The sequence below is a fragment of the Phalangium opilio genome, unplaced genomic scaffold (assembly GCF_054372755.1).
Source record: "Phalangium opilio isolate 3A_F unplaced genomic scaffold, DU_Popi_V2 ptg000081l_1, whole genome shotgun sequence".
Classification (NCBI taxonomy): domain Eukaryota; kingdom Metazoa; phylum Arthropoda; class Arachnida; order Opiliones; family Phalangiidae; genus Phalangium; species Phalangium opilio.
This window is the reverse complement of record NW_028324188.1, coordinates 1,401,841-1,418,279: the sequence shown is the minus strand read 5'-3', so window position 1 is coordinate 1,418,279 and position 16,439 is coordinate 1,401,841. Positions and strand designations below refer to the sequence as shown.

Genomic DNA, 16,439 nt, shown 5'->3' with positions numbered 1-16,439 from the left:
TTTCGAATTTTCTAGCTTCTATGAAAACGAGCCTTTAGGGTGGCTTATTGTTTACGCGGTCAATGGGTGTCTGTTTCAAATATTAAAGGCGGGAACCAACGGTGTGTTCAGGAATATAAACAGGAAGAGTCGTATTGTCCAGTATTATCTTAGTTTCGTTAGTACCGAAGTAACCGGTTTATGTGTACTGAACGCTCTCTTCAGGATCTTTAAAAATGGCGAAAGGTGGGTTTTAAACGTTTACCGCCAAGTTTAAACTAATTATGGAGGCTTGTTAACCCCGATTTTTACATAAAAATCATGTTTATCATAGATTCACCGCTTCTACCTGGTGTTAAACATGTTATTTTGGTGTTATCGGGTAAAGGAGGTGTTGGAAAAAGCACCGTTGCTACGCAGTTAGCCCTAACCCTTAAGAAAATGGGCAAAAAGGTAGGCTTATTGGATATAGACCTGTGTGGTCCCAGTATCCCTAAAATGCTTAATTTAGAAGATAAAGACGTACACCAGTGCGAAGAGGGGTAATTAAACATGTAATTAGGTTTAGCAATACCTTAATTAAACAGTTATAATGTCCATTCATTAGTTGGGTACCTGTATACTTTGATACAGAACAAAGATTATCTGTTATGTCTATTGGTTTCTTACTACACAATCGTAATGAACCAGTAATTTGGCGGGGTCCTAAGAAAAATGGTTAGGAAATAACTATTCCCACGCCATAAAATAACACTTTAATTTAATTAACATTAAACATCCTTAGCCATGATTAAACAGTTTTTAACTGATGTTAATTGGGGTGAACAAGACTACTTAATTATTGATACACCACCTGGAACTTCTGATGAACATATTTCAGTGGTTGAGGCCTTACAAGAATATAATATTGATGGAGCTGTCTTAGTCACAACCCCCCAAGTAATTAAATAAACTTAATTAGTTTATAATCAAGGGTTTAACTTAATTTTTTTTCTAACTCTAAACTCTAAAGGCAGTAGCTGTAGGGGATGTTCGTAGGGAACTAACATTTTGTCGTAAAACTGGCATTAAAATATTGGGAATCGTCGAAAATATGAGTGGTTTTGTTTGTCCATGTTGTAATGTAAGTTTTAATTGCTAGAGTTAGAGTTATGGGGAAAAACTTGGCCAAGGCTTAGGGATTTTGCTGAAAACTAAGCAGACGACAATGGGAATTTCTTGGCTTTTACCAGGCCTAGAAATAAGCATTTTTTTATTATACTGGAATTGGAGAACAAAGAAATCTTGGCCAAGGCTTAGGGATTTTGCTGAAAAGTTGGCCAAGGCTTAGGGATTTTGCTGAAAACTAAGCAGACGACAATGGGAATTTCTTGGCTCTTACCAGGCCTAGAAATAAGCATTTTTTTATTATACTGGAATTGGAGAAATGGAGAACAAAGAAATCTTGGCCAAGGCTTAAACCTTAACTCAAAATGCTGCGCCGCCATTTTGGTTCTGAATCTCACTACAAACCTTTTAATTTGCAAAATTCTTCTAGGAAACTACAAATATATTCTCAAAAGGGGGCGGAGAATCCCTTGCAACGCAAACTAACGTTCCATTTTTAGGCTCAGTTCCTTTAGACCCTGAATTAACAAAATGCCTAGAACGTGGAGATAACTTTGCAGAAAAATTTGAAACCTCAGTAGCTCAAGGAGCATTCCTTAAAATAGCTGAAACTTTAATCAATACTGTAACCAATTAAATTAATTTGATGTAAATTAAATTAAATAAAAAAACTTTTGTTTATTTTTCACGAATAAAAAGATTTCAAATCAAATCAATTGAATTTAATTAATTTATATAATTTAATGTTTTTTTTCTTTTTAATTCAGACTTTAATTAAATTATTTTCCTTTCAAAATAAATAAGAAAAAGGAAGATAATTAAACACAACCTAATTATAATTAAACTAATTTACATATCATATTCCTTCCCAGACTTAAACAATCATTCTTTCAGTAAACGCCAACCAACCAAACCCGGCCACAAAATAATTAATAAACTATCTCTAATAAACTTGATATTATTATTTTTTATTATTATTATTTATAGTTCAATGATTAATTCAAAAAAATTAATCTATTTAGGCAGTGGTTTAATTTAATTTTAAATATATAGTTTTTCGCGCGTAATTAAGCGCCGCCAATTCTAATAAATTAATTAATTAATTAATTACAACTTAAATAACTTAATTAAATTTTAATTAATTAATTAATTAATTAATTAATTACAACTTAAATAACTTAATTAAATTTAATTTTTGAAGATATTTCCGGAAAAATTCTAGAGATTTTCAGGCAATTAATTTTTTCTTTCACGTTCTGACCAGAATTTAAAATAGATATTTGGATGTTTGTTTGTTTGTTTATTTGTTTATTTGTTTGTTTGTTTACCGCGTTAAGTTCAATATTAATATTATTATACTTCACTCTTTTATTTATAAAACAACTCTAAACGAGTGAAGAAAAGTTTCAGTCTCTGGGAAGCAGCTTTTGACGTCCCGATAACGCGTTTTATACTAATTTCATTTTGAATGTTTGTAAGTTACCTCGGATGCGTAGATTTCATTATTTTCACCAAGAACAAGCTAACAAGAGCAACAGCGGCCATTCCTATTCCCGCTTTCAACCATATCATGGTATCGGGTGAAAATGTCGTGTATTTCAGATGCCTTTAGCGGAAGATAGAAAGAAACAAAGGGGGGGGGGATGGTAACCATGGTAACCAAAATCAGTAGGTAGATCGTGTAATTTTAATTTTAATATATTTAATAAAAGGGCAACTAAATTACTAATATTTGTGTTGCATTTCATTGGCAAGTAATTGCAAGCGTTTAAAAATAGTGAAGATAATCAAAAATGCAAGACTTCTCTATCTATAGCAATGAATGCATTCATGTGAGAATTGAAAAACATGAATAAAAACCACGTAAGTGTTTCTAAAAAACTAACTTAATGTTTTGGGTCGTGTTTACTAATCGTTATAATTAATTACTAATGATAGAGCTTAATTAACATGTATAAATTACTCTCAATATAGTGTTAGTGATGTAATATGTATTAAATTTGGTCCTATTTAAGTTTAAAAGCCAAAAAATGTCTAAAATTTGGTCCTATTTAAGTTTAAAAGCCAAAATATGTCTAAAATTTGGTCCTATTTAAGTTTAAAAGCCAAAAAATGTCTAAAATTTGGTCCTATTTAAGTTTAAAAGCCAAAAAAATGTCTAAAATTTGGTCCTATTTAAGTTTAAAAGCCAAAATATGTCTAAAATTTGGGTTTAAAGTTTTAATTTGGTCTAAATTTCTTTATATAGCGCAAAATGAACTTAATTTCTGTTAAGCCTTTGCTTTAAAACATATTAAATTTGGTCCTATTTAAGTTTAAAAGCCAAAAAAATGTCTAAAATTTGGTCCTATTTAAGTTTAAAAGCCAAAATATGTCTAAAATTTGGGTTTAAAGTTTTAATTTGGTCTAAATTTCTTTATATAGCTCAAAATGAACTTAATTTCCGCTAAGCCTTTGCTTTAAAACTTAAAACCAGCTTTAGCTGACATGAAAATTAAACAAAAGTCTCCGCATTCCCTTAAACATTAATTAACCAAGATAATTTTAGTTAATTAAGCCTTTAAATTAAAAATAAACCCTTGTGCAACATTCAAAAAATAAATTTCAACTATTTTCCTATAACTACGGCATTTACCAACAAAATGGCGGCAAGCTAGGAATAGGGGAGGGGCGAACCTAAAACTACTAAACTCAATCCACCTTATTCCCTTTCGCCGGAAGTTAGGCTTAGCTCGGGATTCATGGGGGTGAGTAGCGGGAAGAAATTGGTCCGTCGTCCGTTACAGTACATATTATTGGCTTATGTAGCAGACGACAGACCAATTTCTTCCCGCTACTCACCCCCATGAATCCCGAGCTAAGCCTAACTTCCGGCGAAAGGGAATAAGGTGGATTAAAAAAAACTTCTATATTTAAATAAAAAAAGGCCTAAATTAAGCTGATTTCCTACTCGTCCCAACTACAGGCATTAAAAAATAAAAGTTTCATGCGATTTTTTTTTTTTGGCAAACACCGACGGCTAGCTCATTAAAATAGAAGAGTAATTAACAAAAACCTGAAATGTTGGGAGAGCCAGGAAGGCGTTGGTTTGACCAGAAGGATATGAACCAACCGTCGAAGGTTGCTATGAAATAGCCGCACACGTTTTAGAATAAATAAATAAAAAAAAAATATTCCCAACGGAAAAAATTTGAACAAAAAACGCTAAGCCTAACTTGAAAAAATTGAGTTTAGAACAACGGAAAAATATTCCCGACGAAAAACGCTAAGCCTAACTTGAAAAAATAGATAAAAATCGCTAAGCCTAACTCTGAAAAAATATGCTAAGCCTACTTTGGTCTAAAAACGTCTAAATTTAAAATTTTTGAACTTTTTTGTTGGTGGAAAGCTTAAAGCTAGTGTAAATGTGTTCTATTTAGGTATTTAATTGGAAAAAGGTTTAAAATTAAAAGTTTAAAACCAAATTTAAGTTAAAAAATAAGAATTTAAGTTAAAAAATAAATAAAAAAAGGGTTAAAAAATTAAAAAAAAAATTAACTTACGGATAAGCGGCCATTGTAGCTAATTTAACGTAAAGGTCCTTTCTAACAGTGCAACTGACGGAGAAGGGCTGGGGAGGGGGTAACTTGTGTTTAGCGCAAAATTGTTCCGGTTGAAGAACATATTCTTGTCGGACACTTGGAAGGTCGCGTTTGCCAGCCACAATTAAAACGGGAACTGAACTTTCACTGAAATGTTTCTAATTTATAAATAATAAATGATATATAGAACAAATAAAGTCAATTAATTAAATTAGATTAAAGTAATAAAAATTAAGAAGTTATTGTAAAACTTACAATAAATATCCTAGCAATGTACTCAAAGGACCTGGGATGACCCGCGTCATAAACCAAGCAAACTACGTCACATAAAAGCTCAGGGGGTGTTAAATTATCATTTAAAGAAAATATATCAATTTCGTGAAGCTAGAAACGTAATTAAAATTAAGATTTAAATGAATTAGGCCTATATTTCATTAATTAATATGGTAGAGAAGTGGAAACTCACGATGAGGTATTTTTCTTGACCATAAACTTGTACAGAATTGACGGTATAAGGTGACAAATGAGCTTTATTTATGCCAACTTGCTCCTCTAACGTTTTTCCCAGAAACCCTTGCATGAATGACGTTTTACCGGCCCCTTGAGGCCCAATTACGTGACAATGGAAAACGTTGCGACTAGTTTGACGTTTTTGTAGGTCTATTTGTTTTTGTCTAGTGACTTGTACAGCTGATAATTGGTTTTCTTCTGGGCTATTGATATAGCCCAAATACGCGAGATATTCTAGTGTTTTTGTTACATCAGTCGCCGTTGTTAACCTTTAAGGTGTGAAAGAGCAAGATTTAGGCCTTTGTATAAGCTACAAAACCCTAATTTAGGCCTAATTCTGAATAAACCCTAATTTAGTACTAATTCTGTATAAACCAGGGCCCAAAACCCTAATTTGGGTCTAATTCTGTATAAATTCGGGCCCCAAACCCTAATATGGGTCTAATTCTGTGAAAATCCGGGCCCCAAACCCCAATTTGGATCTAATTCTGTGAAAATCCGGGCCCCAAACCCTAATTGGGTCTAATTCTGAGAAAATCCGGGCCCAAACCCTAATTTGGGTCTAATTCTGTATAAATCCGGGCCCCAAACCCTAATTTGAGTCTAATTCCGTGAAAATCCGGGCCCCAAACCCTAATTTGAGTCTAATTCTGTGAAAATCTGGGCCACAAACCCTAATTTGGGTCTAATTCTGTGAAAATCTGGGCCCCAAACCCTAATTTACGCAGTAAATCGGACAAAACCCTAAATTAGGCCTAATCCGGTATAAATTTCAAGATGGCTACCCTCTGTCGTCTGCTAAACACTGTTCCAACAGTACGTAACCCCCCCCCCCCAAAAAATTAATTTAAAATTAAACTTACGTCCATTGACAAAGATATCCTTGCAAAGTAATCCATCCAAACTCATTGGTAGGAACGGTATTGGCCATATTAGGTCCCCAAGGATTAACGGGACAAATTTCAAATAAACTTTGAAGTTCAGTAGGACTGAGGCAATTATCTTTATCGGTATCGTGCTTCTCAAAGAGCGTCGTTAAAAAATGATACCCTTGATGCGTTAGCTCTGTGCTGACGCCCAATTGAAGCTTTAAAGGAGGACATAAGTAATCCTTGGCCAATTGCAAACTGTCATCGTAACCAAACTTCCTAAGGACAGTCCAAGTAGTTTCGTGGCGCCCTCTTTGAATAAATAATGTATGAAGGAAAAGGAATCCTTCCAATGTTAAACCATTTTCATCCACTCCTTCTTCAATATTCTTTTTGACTAGAGTCTTAACATCGTCTAGGGCTTGGGGTTGAAGCGGGGAATTGAAACAGCGACGTTGAAATTGATTCAATTCATAGTCACTTAAAGACCCATCATTATCGTAATCGCATATTTTGAAAACGCGGGTTAAAGCTGTTCGACATTTATCAGTCAGCTAAATAAAAATTAATAGGGGAAAATGAACTTTCAACCTAAGCATTTGTCAAAACTGAGGAATTAATAGAGCAAAACGAGCTTTCAAATTAAGCCTTTGTCAAAACTGTGGAATTAATAGAGGAAAATGACCTTTCAAATTAAGCCTTTGTCAAAACTGTGGAATTAATAGAGGAAAATTACCTTTCACTTAAGCCTTTGTCAAAACAAAGGAATGACCTTTCAATTTAAGCCTTTGTCAAAACAAAGGAATGACCTTTCAATTTAAGCCTTTGTCAAAACAAAGGAATGACCTTTCAACTTAAGCCTTTGTCAAAACAAAGGAATGACCTTTCAACTTAAGCCTTTGTCAAAACAAAGGAATGACCTTTCAACTTAAGCCTTTGTCAAAACAAAGGAACGACCTTTCAATTTAAGCCTTTGTCAAAACAAAGGAATGACCTTTCAACTTAAACCTTTATTAGGTCAAAACAAAGGAATGACCTTTCAACTTAAACCTTTATTAGGTCAAAATTGTGGAATTAATATTGCAATTGACCTTTCAACTTAAGCCTTCATTAGGTCAAAAACTGTGGAATTAATAAATGACCTTTGAACTTAAGCCTTTAATAGGTCAAAAACTGTGGAATTAATAAATGACCTTTGAACTTAAGCCTTTAATAGGTCAAAAACTGTGGAATTAATAAATGACCTTTGAACTTAAGCCTTTAATAGGTCAAAAACTGTGGAATTAATAAATGACCTTTGAACTTAAGCCTTTAATAGGTCAAAAACTGTGGAATTAATAAATGACCTTTGAACTTAAGCCTTTAATAGGTCAAAAACTGTGGAATTAATAAATGACCTTTGAACTTAAGCCTTTAATAGGTCAAAAACTGTGGAATTAATAAATGACCTTTGAACTTAAGCCTTTAATAGGTCAAAAACTGTGGAATTAGAGCAAATGACCTTTCAATTTAAACCTTTAATAGGTCAAAAACTCTAGAGCTAATAGAATAAATGACCTTTCAACTTAAACCTTTAATAGGTCAAAAACTGTGGAATTAATAAATGACCTTTGAACTTAAGCCTTTAATAGGTCAAAAACTGTTGTTGTCAACTTACATCTCTTTCTTCAGGTATATAAAGTGGTCCTGTCGGGTGCAAAACTGCTTTTTGAGCATAGTAAAACAACTCGGAGACATTCTTCATAGTTTTAGCTGAACATTCAACGCAAGTTTCCACCTCGACATATTGATTCATAATTGGAATAATCATCTAGGATAAAAAATTAAGTTAATTAGCCCTAATTAATATAATAATCATAATATAATATCCAAGGCTTACATCTAACGAACTGTAGTCTAATAGATCAACTTTGTTTCCAACTAAAACAACTGGTGTATTGTGCTCCTCACCCAAATGTTCCCGTATAAATGGCAACCAATACGAAGTTATCTAAAGAATAATAAGCTTAAAACTAATTGTAATTAAGTATAAATTAATTAAGTTAAATTAAACTTACTTTATCAATTGTATCATCGTCATCAACGGAATAAACAATGCATATTACATTTGCTTTGCTTATTTCATCAACTAAAGTACTTTCCTCCTGTTCTTGGGCTATTAGAGTTAATAATTAAGGTTAAAACTTAATTTTAATTGAGATTAAATCATAATTAACTTACAAGAATAATCAACTATGTGAGTGGGAACTTTCTCGGGTGTGACATCAGCCGGGATTGTAATTTCTTCAGCTCTGGGTGGCACCTCATCAGGAAATTCCTCGCTGACCAATGATAAAATGAGCGAGGTTTTGCCCACACCCGCTATGATATCGAGAGTTAAGATATTGAGGTGTTACCCATGATATTAATTAAGTTTATATTCAAAAAGTTAACGGAACTTACGTTCACCAACCAACAGAATTCGAACATCCTTCCTTGTTCCGACTTTACCCATAGTGTTTTAATGTTTTAAGCCTTTACTTTACAACATACTGCGTCAGAAACGATTAAATATTATTAATTATATTAATTAATTAAAGAATTTAATAATAAACACATGAATTTTGGGTTTTTTGACCTTGACCCTATGGCCAAGGCTTAGGGAAAACGTTACGAAAATTTACTTCAACGAAAGAAACTTACATGACAAATAGAAATTTATTTTGAAATATTAAATTTAAAACTAATTATACACTTAAAGAATGAAATATTTACAAATTTTAACTTAATTTCAATTAATTTTTATCATTTTACGACGTGAAACAACGTGAGAACGTTTCAGCAAAACCCGGTCACTAAAATCGTTGCCCTTTTCGCGGGACTACTTGTTTGGAATCTATCATGAATGCGTTCGGAGCAAACTATCACTTCATTAATATATTAAGAACCAGTTACTCACGGTGGACCCATCTGAACGCACGCAGTAGTTGGTCTTTTGTTATTTCGGCTTTTTGAAATAGTTGTTCTTACGGCTGTCTACCCTATGATGCACAGCCTTTATAGGTCAAGGGTCAATTTTAGTCTAAAAAATGGCTTCTCTTATGCAATCGGCGAATGACGTTTATTAGATTATGATTCATTTTGACAGATTAATGACGAATTGATGTTGAAATTTTACGCAGAAATATTTAATTAAAGTTAGTTTTAATGAATTCCGGTGATAAAGCCAACATAGAAGTTGCATCGAATAAAGTTTTGCACGAATCAAATTTTGTAGAACCCGAAAACCAAGGCTTAGAGTACAGTTCATCATTAGAAAACTTCGTAGATATTGGCCGTTCTTTATTCGAAGAAACTGCCAATATCTTAAACAGCGTGGACGAATTTCAGCTAAGCATAATAAGAGTTTTCACTAGTATTCTCTTAATTTGCGTGGTTTTAATTTGGATTGCTTGGGGAAAGTTTGGTTGTCGCATATCTGAACGTTTCACCAAGTCAGGTATGTACCTTAGGGTCCATAATTAGTAGTGTACCTAGTCTTTAGAAGCCTTAGAAAAGAACTGTCGCTACTTTTACAGTTTCTAACCATACCTTAGAAGACTTCATAGAGGAAAATCGTAATTTAAAATTACCCCATGATTACACACCCAGAATTTAAGATAAAGAAACGCTAAGCCTAACTATAAAATTGTAAAGATGAAGAAGTTTTTTGAGAAACTTAGAAAGGATAAAAAGTTTAGTCAGGCGGGGCAAGGAAGGACCTTAGCTTCTGAAAACCCTAATCAAAGATCAGATAAAAAAAGTCGGGATAGTAAACCAGTTTCTAGACAAAACCCTTCCGAAGGAGCTCAACGCGCAGGGGCAGCTGCTTTAGCCAGAATAGAAGCTGATCAACAAAAGAATAAAAATCCTAATTGGTTAGTTAGTAGATGTTCATTATTAAACATGGAATTAATTAATATTGAACATGAATATCATTAGGTCCTTATCAGCTATAAGAGCTCAAGCTAAAAAGGAATTAGAATTAGAACGTCAACAATTGAAGGAGGAGGAGGAATGTCAAAGACCTGGACCTAAAGAAGTTTCTTTAGAAGGTCCAGAAGTGTTGACAGTTACCGGTGTTTACTTTAAATGCCCCTTAGTGGGCCCCGATGTCTTGCCTAAAGAAGATATGAGGCAAAAGATACGAAATTTTCTATATGAACAATTAAGCATTGAAGATGAAAGAGCTTTATCAGCTTGTCTTATCATACACACCTGTAATTCTGATAAAAATAAGGTAATTGGCCTATTTTTATTACAAAATTAGACCATTTTTATACAACACTATAATTTATAGGTCAAAAAAGGCCTATTACTAAATTAGACCATTTTTAGACCCAATTTATAGGTCAAAAAAGGCCTATTACTAAATTAGACCATTTTTAGACCAAATTCATAAGTCTATAAAGGCCTATTACTAAATCAGACCATTTTTACTAGACACACTATAATATGTAGGTCAAAAAAGGCCTATTACTAAATCAGACCATTTTTACTAGACACACTATAATATGTAGGTCAAAAAAGGCCTATTACTAAATTAGACCATTTTTAGACCCAATTTATAGGTCAAAAAAGGCCTATTACTAAATTAGACCATTTCCTAGACCCAATTTATAGGTCTATAAAGGCCTATTACTAAATTAGACCATTTTTAGACCCAATTTATGGGTCAAAAAAGGCCCTTTAACAAAATTAGACCATTTTCACTAGACCACACTATAAAATATGGGTCTAAAAAGGCCTATTAATAAATTAGACCATTTTTACTAGACCACACTAGAAATTATAGGTCAAAAAAGACCTATAACAAAATTAGACCATTTTTAGACCAAATTTATAATTAATAGGTCAAAATTGGTATTGAAACCCTGATGAAATATTTGAAAAACATCGTTGATAATCCAACGGAAGAAAAATACAGAAAAATTCGATTAGAGAATAAAGTTTTTAAAGAAAAAGTATCTTCGTTAGACGGAGCTTTGGACTTTTTATTGGGGGCCGGCTTTGAAAAGGTTCAAGTCACTAATGATAATGGAATACAAGAAGAATTCCTCATTTATCCTGAAGAGAAAATGGAGAACGTAGAATACCTAAATAGCCTAATTGACGCTCTACAAAATGCAGAGCCAATAAAACCAGAGTTGGATAGAAACGTTCAAGTTTTGATGCCGGCTCAAGCCCTCGCTAAAATTACATTACCTACCGAGTTCTTTAACTTGACAGTTGATGAAATAAAGAGGGAGCAAGAGAGGAAGTAAGACTAATTAGCCTTATACCTGATCAGCGCCACCTACCCATAGCGGCGACTTTGAGAACTACTGTAATCATCAAGCCAACCAGCATGTCGATAAAATCTGGTGACGTCATTTTCTTAAAACCCTCAGAGTGCCCGTCAGTGACGTCACCAGATTTTCGCGACATCTGATTGGCTTGCCGCTTACAGTAGTTCTCAAAGTCACCGCTATGGGTAGGTGGCGCTGATCAGGAATAAGACTGCTAATTAATTTGGGTTGCAATCTTAGAAAGAAAGAAAGAAAGAAAAGGTTAATTATATTTAATTTTAATTACAGAGCCGCGGAAGTTGAATTAAACTCTGCGTTAAGAACAAAAGCTATGAGGGAACGCGATGCCATTAGGGAACTTAGAAAATATCGATTCTCTTTAATTAGAATTAGATTTAGTGATGGGATTATATTACAGGTAATTAAATTTAATTATTTTTTAGCTCAAAAACTTCAAAATTAAACTAATTTTTTAATTCTAAAGGGAACTTTTAGTGTAAATGAAACACTTTCTGCCGTTAACGAGTTTATAACTGAGAATTTGATAGAACCTGATCGTTCATTTCATTTATTGGCACCAGGGAATGAGAAATTAACTGATAATAATCTATCATTAAATGATTTAAGATTAGCTCCGGCCGCTCTGCTAACTTTAGTTTGGGATTCCGACTCCGATGAAGATGGTTATTTAATTCCCGAGGTTATGGCTTTACTTAAATCTCTTTAAAATTTAAGCTATGTGTTCTTTCAATTAAATATAATTATGATTAAAAATTTTCGTTGTATTCAAGATTAATCAAAATTATTTAAAATTAAAAGGCCTCATATTATTCTAGCACTTAAAAGAAAAAAATTAAATGTGTATATATATTATTGATATTTTGTGTTGCACAAAAAAACATTTTCGGGATTGTAAAAATAAATAAATAAAGAAATAAATTTGTTTCCTTCAAATTAATAAATGTGTTATTATTATTTATCAAGAAGGATTATGGGTAATTACTAATTTGAGAGAAATTGGCGGGCGCTAACTGTGGCACAGTTTAGGTTGGGTGCGACATCAAAAAAGGGGGAGGAATAGTAGGTAAAACGTCACAAGCTTAGCTTTGGCAGTGGGCGGCCATGTTTGGTACCGCGTTGGTTCTATGGTGGGCAAATAACATGGGTAACGTCACACTAAGGCTTCTGAGATAGCTCTATTGAGTCCGACTCTTCCTCCCCCATTGTTTGGAGTCCCACCCGACCTAACCTGTGCCACAGTTAGCGCCCGCCAATTTCTCTCATCATATTAACAAACAGAACAGACAAATTTTGGTTTCCCGAAATTTATTTTGTTAAAGTTAACATACACAACCTTTGAAGTTTCCATAGAAAAATACAATTTACATTCCCCCATATTTATTTAATTACTTATTTAATTAAGGGGTTTAATTATCAAAGCTTGTAGATCCATTACGTTGGTTCCAGTATGCCCCGTTTTAATATGATCAACACCATCCTTAAACTGACTAAAAAACCGATAAGAATCATTCCTACTTAGACATAACTCCGGATCTAATCCTTCCGTTATGGCTAAGCTAGTTTGACCAGGATAGGACACGGCTCCCGCCGCGTCAGTGGGTCCATCTATTCCATCTGTCCCCATACTCGCGAAACTAATATCAGCCTTAGACTGATCCCCAATTTTAATTGAAAACGATAAAACCATTTCCTGATTACGTCCGCCTTTACCGAAATAAGTGTCGTTTAAAACTACCGTTGTCTCTCCCCCACTTAAGATACAAACACTGTCCCCTTTGGCCAAAGCGTCCCTGGCTTCCTTTACTATCCTATTCATCTTTTCCGGTAGATTCTTAAAGACATTTGACATTTTAACCGCGTCAAAATCGCGATCTTTGTGGACAATTACTTGAGCTAATTCGGAAAACGTTTCCCCAACAATTTTGGCCTCACCTTCTAAGGTTCGCGTCAAGGTATATGTTGCGTAACCGAGTTCAACCGCTTTGTTGTAACAGGAATTAAGGGCCATTGTGTTGTTACCGATTATAAGATTGCGAATATTGCTTTGAGAGTTCGGGGTGTCATTGGGGTTAAGGTTGGATAGGAGGCGAATTACGCTAGAGGGCATGTCACTGTCACTACTACTACGTAAATTGTATTTTTCTAGGATTTTTAATGGTAGCAAAGGGTCATCCGTGTTAGGGACTGTTGGAGAACTGGCTAAAAGATCGATAGGATCGTTGACAATGTCAGAAAGAATTAGAGCGACAGTCTATAGAAAAGAATTGTAGAGAGAAGATATAAGTTGTGTTAAGGAAATATTAAAGATAGTGTAACAGGGTTCATACAACTTCTGGAAAACTGATTTCCCTGAGATTTCGAGGTGTATGGTCACCTGATAAATGCTGGAGTGATTTTTTGGAGTAATAACAATGGGATTGCTTATTTTTAGTTACTCCATGGCAAACTTACTCAAGCCTGACATATTTCCCTGAATTTTTACTATAAATTATAAATTTCCTTGAGTTTTCCTTGAATTTTTACCTTAAACTATAAATTTCCTTGAGTTTTCCCTGAATTTTACTAAAAATTATGAATTTCCTTGAGTTTTCCTTGAATTTTTACCTTAAACTATAAATTTCCTTGAGTTTTCCCTGAATTTTTACCTTAAATTATAAATTTCCTTGAGTTTTCCCTGAAGTTTTACCTTAAATTATATATTTCCCTGAGTTTTCCCTGAAGTTTTACCTTAAACTATAAATTTCCTTGAGTTTTCCCTGAAGTTTTGCTAAACATTATAAATTTCCTTGAGTTTTCTCTGAATTTTACTATAAATTATATATTTCCTTGAGTTTCCCCTGAAGTTTTACTATAAATTATAAATTTCCCTTGAATTTTAAATCAACAATTTATTTCCCTGAGGTTCTCCAGGTTTGTATGAACCCTGCTGTAGGTAATAAAATAAATACCTGGCATTTTGCAATTTTGCTCAAACCTCCGCCTTTAACCAATGATAAACGTTTCCTAACTGAATTTAGTTCCTTAATATCAGCACCACGACTTGTAAGTAGTTTAGTAGCCAGTAACTTATCATCTAAAGTTACTGGAGGCTTGGGATATGGCAACAAAGCCGATCCCCCGCCTTTAAACATAAAATAACAACCAGACGGTTACTATTTCAATAACTAGTAGCGTAATTAAAATATTTTAAAGTCCCTACCACTGATTAAAATGAAAAGTAAATCATTTGGTGAAAGGGATTCAACGTAATTGTAAATTGATTTTGCAGCGTTTAAGGCATCATTATCTGGAAGATTGTTCTTAGCGCCTTCGTGAATTTTAATTTTGCTCTCGGGGTTATTAACAATGTAGCTTTGTTTCATTCCAATTGGAACAGATATAATACCACCCTTTAAATGTTCGCTAACAACTTTCTCTAAGGCGCTACACATACCAGTTACGGCTTTACCAAATCCAACGATATGGATATTTTTATGTAAATGATATTCGTATTTTTCTACCTGAATTTTATCGTGGTCTAAAGGTTTAACAAAGTTTTTCATCAAAACATCGGACTTAACCGCCTCAGTACCGTACTTTAAAATATCCCGAACATGCATTTTTCTAAGCATTTTTTTTATAAGAAATTAGCGTTAAACGTTTGTAAGTTTAATATGGCTACGTGTAACGTGTTTAGACTGGCGATACACCCTTCTTTTGTTTCTAAATCGAAAACAATATCTATTTTATGATAAGAAATCCAATCAGAAAATCTTTGTTTCACTAAGCCTTGGTTAGTCAACCGCTTAAACAAATACTTTCGGCCGATAACAGCCATCTAATCGTAATCGCTTATCAAACACGTTAAAAACCAATTAAATAGTGATGTATATTTACCCTAAGTCCGGAATAAACGCGATAAAAACTAATCTAATTAACGAAAATTAATTAAAAGACTAAAAATAGCGGTAAAACACGTTACTTCGACGCAGACTACTACAACTTGGCGTGGCGGCCATTACTGTGCAAAGTTCAACCAGCCTGAGCCGCTAAGGGCTGCATATAAGTCATACTCACGAACCACAATCGCAATAAATCCACGAAAAAACGATTTTTAGAAACCTAATGCTAATTAAAAATTAATTACGGTTAATTTTTCTAATATTATATAACATTATTTGTCGATAAAATACGTAATATTCTTACTTTCAAATGAACGTAATAATCGAATGGTAGCCGACATCCAGGGGAAATTCACTCCATATATTTCCTATGGGCGCCTGTAAAACTTCAACCCGCAACACTCGGGAGTACATGCAAACAAAAAATGAAGAAACGGTCATCCTTTTTGTTTTTGATATCATTCTAATCCAAATCGTTGTATTAGAAACTCTAAGGTTTTTATACTGGTGTTTAAAATGTTGTATATGCGGATCAAATATATTTGGATCATCAAAGTATGGGAGTTCCTTATTAGCCGTATTTTGCATTCGAGTCATGGGGCTTAAAAGTAATATTTAACCATAGACTTAACCAGCATCCGAGGGGCCGGTCACTCAGTGTAATCGGTGTACGCGGCTGGTTGTTCCTTTGACTGAACTAAAGTGATTAGAGGGTAATAATAATTAGCCATATATTGATATTAGATTTTGCGTGAATTTGTCTACCAATAATGTCTCTAGAAACATAATTGCCAGTAAAGACCATCGAAATCCGCATATATCTAGCAAGTAACCGTCCGCAATTGGACCCAAAATGGGCTAAAAACATGAAATTCAATTAATTGATTTTAATTACTTAAAAATGGGTAATATTCCCTTTAAATCTCTTACCCTATCGATTGTGAAGTCGCGAAAAGTGTAGAAACTAATCCGTAAGTTGTTATATCATTCGAAAATCCTCTAGCTCTATAGAAATTTACAGAAAATGAGTGCGTTTGACCGTCTTGATTTAACCAGACATTAATACAAAAAACCTTTTTTTTTTCGGACCAAACCAAGCCGCGCAAATAGTATAATTATACTCTTTCAGTGGCTTGTAAAACTCCTTAATTTACCAATAAAAATAGTTTATTATATTAACATTGA

General features: G+C 33.7%; 4 protein-coding genes across 10 annotated transcripts; 2 read left to right on the top strand and 2 right to left on the bottom strand.

The window, feature by feature from the left end:
* The first annotated feature begins 88 nt into the window (after positions 1-88).
* Positions 89-1,798, top strand: Nubp2 (NUBP iron-sulfur cluster assembly factor 2). Its single transcript, XM_089846804.1, has 6 exons — positions 89-225; positions 314-521; positions 587-696; positions 764-918; positions 992-1,102; positions 1,517-1,798. The coding sequence occupies exons 1-6, from the start codon at positions 216-218 to the stop codon at positions 1,721-1,723; spliced, it is 801 nt and encodes a 266-aa protein (XP_089702930.1). The 5' UTR covers positions 89-215; the 3' UTR covers positions 1,724-1,798.
* Miro (mitochondrial Rho GTPase) lies at positions 1,740-15,376 on the bottom strand. Of its 5 annotated transcripts, none has more exons than XM_089846794.1 (12): positions 15,250-15,376; positions 8,489-8,577; positions 8,267-8,407; positions 8,104-8,201; positions 7,926-8,036; positions 7,704-7,856; positions 6,041-6,600; positions 5,134-5,446; positions 4,923-5,051; positions 4,629-4,825; positions 4,142-4,210; positions 1,740-2,692 (listed from the first exon to the last, which is right to left on the bottom strand). In XM_089846794.1, exons 2-12 carry the CDS (start codon positions 8,538-8,540, stop codon positions 2,566-2,568), a joined length of 1,950 nt encoding a protein of 649 aa, XP_089702920.1. In that variant the 5' UTR covers positions 8,541-8,577; positions 15,250-15,376; the 3' UTR covers positions 1,740-2,565. The 5 variants fall into 5 exon arrangements, with proteins under 5 accessions (XP_089702920.1, XP_089702921.1, XP_089702919.1 ...); XM_089846795.1 differs by lacking the exon at positions 15,250-15,376 and adding an exon at positions 8,985-9,123; XM_089846793.1 differs by lacking the exon at positions 15,250-15,376 and adding an exon at positions 8,729-8,941.
* Positions 9,722-12,314, top strand: Gint3 (GDI interacting protein 3). The gene is made up of 5 exons (XM_089846803.1): positions 9,722-9,942; positions 10,007-10,304; positions 10,918-11,324; positions 11,641-11,770; positions 11,837-12,314. Exons 1-5 carry the CDS (start codon positions 9,722-9,724, stop codon positions 12,077-12,079), a joined length of 1,299 nt encoding a protein of 432 aa, XP_089702929.1. The 3' UTR covers positions 12,080-12,314.
* LOC149653858 (glycerate kinase-like) lies at positions 12,662-15,376 on the bottom strand. Of its 3 annotated transcripts, none has more exons than XM_089846801.1 (4): positions 15,250-15,376; positions 14,573-14,976; positions 14,322-14,494; positions 12,662-13,624 (listed from the first exon to the last, which is right to left on the bottom strand). In XM_089846801.1, the coding sequence occupies exons 2-4, from the start codon at positions 14,970-14,972 to the stop codon at positions 12,767-12,769; spliced, it is 1,431 nt and encodes a 476-aa protein (XP_089702927.1). In that variant the 5' UTR covers positions 14,973-14,976; positions 15,250-15,376; the 3' UTR covers positions 12,662-12,766. The 3 variants fall into 3 exon arrangements, with proteins under 3 accessions (XP_089702927.1, XP_089702928.1, XP_089702926.1); XM_089846802.1 differs by having other exon boundaries at positions 14,573-14,796; positions 14,874-15,256; XM_089846800.1 differs by having other exon boundaries at positions 14,573-15,256.
* Positions 15,377-16,439: the final 1,063 nt, after the last annotated feature.

Coding starts and splice junctions, on each gene's coding strand:
- Miro (XM_089846794.1), bottom strand. CDS start 8,540: ATGGGTAAAGTCGGAACAAGGAAGGATGTTCGAATTCTGTTGGTTGGT. Junction 8,202..8,266: donor TCACATAGTTGATTATTCTT/GTAAGTTAATTA, acceptor TAACTCTAATAG/CCCAAGAACAGGAGGAAAGT. Junction 2,693..4,141: donor TGGCTCTCCCAACATTTCAG/GTTTTTGTTAAT, acceptor CTTCCGCTAAAG/GCATCTGAAATACACGACAT.
- LOC149653858 (XM_089846800.1), bottom strand. CDS start 14,984: ATGCTTAGAAAAATGCATGTTCGGGATATTTTAAAGTACGGTACTGAG. Junction 14,495..14,572: donor ACTTTTCATTTTAATCAGTG/GTAGGGACTTTA, acceptor TTATGTTTAAAG/GCGGGGGATCGGCTTTGTTG. Junction 13,625..14,321: donor GCAAAATTGCAAAATGCCAG/GTATTTATTTTA, acceptor TCTTTTCTATAG/ACTGTCGCTCTAATTCTTTC.
- Nubp2 (XM_089846804.1), top strand. Junction 697..763: donor GCGGGGTCCTAAGAAAAATG/GTTAGGAAATAA, acceptor AAACATCCTTAG/CCATGATTAAACAGTTTTTA. Junction 919..991: donor TCTTAGTCACAACCCCCCAA/GTAATTAAATAA, acceptor TAAACTCTAAAG/GCAGTAGCTGTAGGGGATGT.
- Gint3 (XM_089846803.1), top strand. CDS start 9,722: ATGAAGAAGTTTTTTGAGAAACTTAGAAAGGATAAAAAGTTTAGTCAG. Junction 9,943..10,006: donor AAGAATAAAAATCCTAATTG/GTTAGTTAGTAG, acceptor GAATATCATTAG/GTCCTTATCAGCTATAAGAG. Junction 10,305..10,917: donor GTAATTCTGATAAAAATAAG/GTAATTGGCCTA, acceptor TATAATTAATAG/GTCAAAATTGGTATTGAAAC.